At 34.7% G+C, this 3360-nt stretch overlaps 1 protein-coding gene across 1 annotated transcript; it reads left to right on the forward strand.

The window, feature by feature from the left end:
• Positions 1–1836: 1836 nt before the first annotated feature.
• On the forward strand, positions 1837–2427 carry LOC127138093 (uncharacterized). Its single transcript, XM_051064496.1, has one exon. It carries the CDS (start codon positions 1837–1839, stop codon positions 2425–2427), a length of 591 nt encoding a protein of 196 aa, XP_050920453.1.
• The last annotated feature ends 933 nt before the right edge of the window (positions 2428–3360 follow it).

Below are 3360 nucleotides of genomic sequence, written 5' to 3' on the forward strand. Positions count from 1 at the left end.
TGCGTCTAAAAGAAAGACTCGAAAACAAGCTCCAACAACAGATTACTGATATTTATTATCGATATCCGTGTTTTAATGACGGTGTTAGCATCGTGACTTATACAACAACGAAAATAGAAGACGACAATGACGTTGGGTTAATGTTCCAGTGCCATTCAACGTATAATTTGTCAAATGTGATTGAGTTATACGTATGCTTAGTAGACAACGATGAGGGTGATCAATTAACGTATCCGACCCAAACTTCTCAATCTCATCAGTATCAAATGAGTCAAGAGACTATAATGTCGTTGACACCAGTTCCAGAGACTATACTGTCGTTGATACCAGTTCCAGATGAGGATGTCGGGGATGATAGTGACTATGAAGAAGCCAGGTACGTAGAAACGCATATCTTTTCAGTGGAGAAAGTGACAACTCAGACAACGATATCCCTGTGGTGCATCAAGATCAAGTGCAAGATCTGTACAATCCACCACTACACATGAGAAATCCAACATACTCACTTGACGAAGATGCATCAATTTTCGAAACCACGGAGCCACTACAGATAGAGGGGGGGTTGCTTGGCATGGAATTTAATAGCAAAGAGGAATGTGTATTCGCCATTCGCCAATTTCACATCAGAAACTGTCTTGATTATTCCGTTTATAAGTCTGATTCTAAACGACTCATAATCAAGTGTGTTAACGAAGAATGCACCTTCGCATGCAGAGCATATGTAGAGAAGGGGAGTGGTAATTGGTTGATCACTAAGGTTAGCGGTCCGCACACATGCATGTCTTCCACAATGTCTCAAGATCATAGAAAACTTGACTCTAATCTAATATGTAACAGTATCAAGTCTCTAATCAACAGTGATGCCTCACTGAAAGTGAAACACATCATCGCTCATATTCGGGAGACATTCAACTACACAATCTCTTACAAAAAGGCATGGATTTCAAAGAATAAGGCTATCGCTGCTATTTATGGAAACTGGGAGACTTCATACAACGACCTGCCGCAATGGTTGTTGGTCATGAAAACATTTCTACCAGGTACTATAATAGAACTCGAGACCCTTCCTATATTTTCAAATGAAGGGACTCAAATCAGTGGTGCTAGAGTTTTTCACCGCCTTTTTTGGGCTTTCCAACCATGCATCAAGGGTTTTGCATTCTGCAAACCGGTGGTTCAAGTAGATGGCACATGGTTATATGGAAAGTACAGGGGAACTTTGTTAATGGCTGTGGCACAAGACGGAAATAGGAACATATTTCCAATAGCTTTTGCATTGGTAGAGGGTGAAACTGAAGAAGCATGGAGTTTTTTCTTGAGAAATCTTAGAATGCATGTGACACCACAACCCAACCTATGTTTGATATCAGATCGACATCAGTCAATAAAGAGTGCCTATAATAACCCGGATAATGGCTGGCAACACCCTCCCTCCTCACACGTCTATTGCATCAGACACATAGCTCAAAATTTCATGAGGGAATTCCGAGACAATGAACTTCGGAAAAAAATTATTAACATGGGTACCTTCCAAAAAATATCTTTGTTACCATATCTTAAATTAACTTCTACATACTAATTTAGTTTTCCTTTTCATTTTCAGGGCATGCACTAAATGAGGCAACATATGAATACTACAGGGGAGAGATACGTAAGGTTAACATAGAAGCGTTGCAATGGATAGACAATATTCCAAGAGAAAAATGGACAAGATCATTCGATGGAGGGAAACGTTAGGGTCATATGACTACCAACCTCGCAGAATCGATGAACTCAGTTTTAAAATCCACACGCAACCTACCTATTACCGCTTTGGTAAAATCAACATATTATCGAATGGGCACACTGTTTGGGAAAAGAGGACATGATTGGACTAAAATGTTGGGTTCTGGCAAACTGTTCACTGAAAACTGCATGAAGGGAATTGAGGAGGAAGTAATCAAATCAAATAGCCACACAGTCATGCAATTTGATCGTGAGAGATTCTGCTTCCTGGTCCAGGAGACTGTTCATCATAGTGACGGCAGACCGACTACCCATTACAACGTCGACCTTCAGAATCTTACGTGTGAGTGTGGAAGATTCCAAACATTTCATGTCCCTTGCTCACATGTTATTGCAGCGTGTTCAAGCATAAGACAAGACTATTCTGTGCATATAGCTGACGTGTTCAAAGTTGTAAACGTATTTAAGGTCTACGAGGAAAGTTTCATCGGGATCCCGACCGAAACAAGTTGGCCACAATATGAAGGTGACACGCTATTCCACAACGACCGCATGCGGAGAAACAAGAAAGGTCGCCCAAACAGTTGTCGGATTAGAACTGAAATGGACAACGTTGAAAAAGAAAAAAGGAGGTGTGGTATTTGTCGAGAAATAGGACATATGCGCAGAAAATGTCCAACCAGGCCTGGCCCTTCTACTTAGTTATGTCTGAAGTTTTAGTATATTCAATCTTCATTATCTTTCGTGTATTTCCTTTTTCCGAAAATAAATGTTATAAATATTATTTGCTAATAATATGTCACTATTTATTATTTATTTTTATTTTAGAACAATTTACTTTTAAAACAATTAATTAATTAATTATTTGTTATAAATATTAATTTTTAATTATTATTATATACTTATTACAAATATTAATAAATTTACTTTTAATAAATTTATTGTAAGTATAATTAAAAATATTCATTTTTCTATTAAAAAAATTGAAAATTTTCTTTTTCTCAATTAATTTCGAAATATTTCGTAATATTAAATATTTATAATAAATATTACAAAAAATATATATAATTTCGAATTTTTAATTAATTCATAATTATTAATAATGATTCTTAATTAGTATTATATATTTATTACAAATTATATGCAAAAGGTAATATAACTAATTAATATTAAATAATTATGAAAAAAATTATATATCAAAAGTAGTTAATTTTTGTTTTAAAAAAAAATATTTATTTTTTTTTAAAAATATTTATTTTTTTAAAAAAATTATTTATTTTTTAATTAAAGATAATATTTTAATTAATTTTTAATATTAAAAAGTTATTATAATCATTTAATATATTTTCTGAAATTAAAAAACAAAAAAAATAATTTTTTAATGCACACTCCATCTCAGATGGAGGACCCCAACTGCAGCTCTGGGGGCGTCCGCCATCTTGGATGGAGGACCCTGTAAAATATTAATTTAATCCCACTACAGGACAAAAATAGTGGCATTGTGGGAATTTTTTTTCAAGGAGTGGCATTTTGAGAAATTTTTTTCGGTGGAGTGGCACTAATGTCAAATTCTCAAAAAACTCAATCATCAATCTAAAGTTATAGATGTTCGAGGTACATTGCACATGCGATCCG

Source organism: Lathyrus oleraceus, chromosome 4, assembly GCF_024323335.1.
Source record: "Lathyrus oleraceus cultivar Zhongwan6 chromosome 4, CAAS_Psat_ZW6_1.0, whole genome shotgun sequence".
Classification (NCBI taxonomy): Eukaryota; Viridiplantae; Streptophyta; class Magnoliopsida; order Fabales; family Fabaceae; genus Lathyrus; species Lathyrus oleraceus.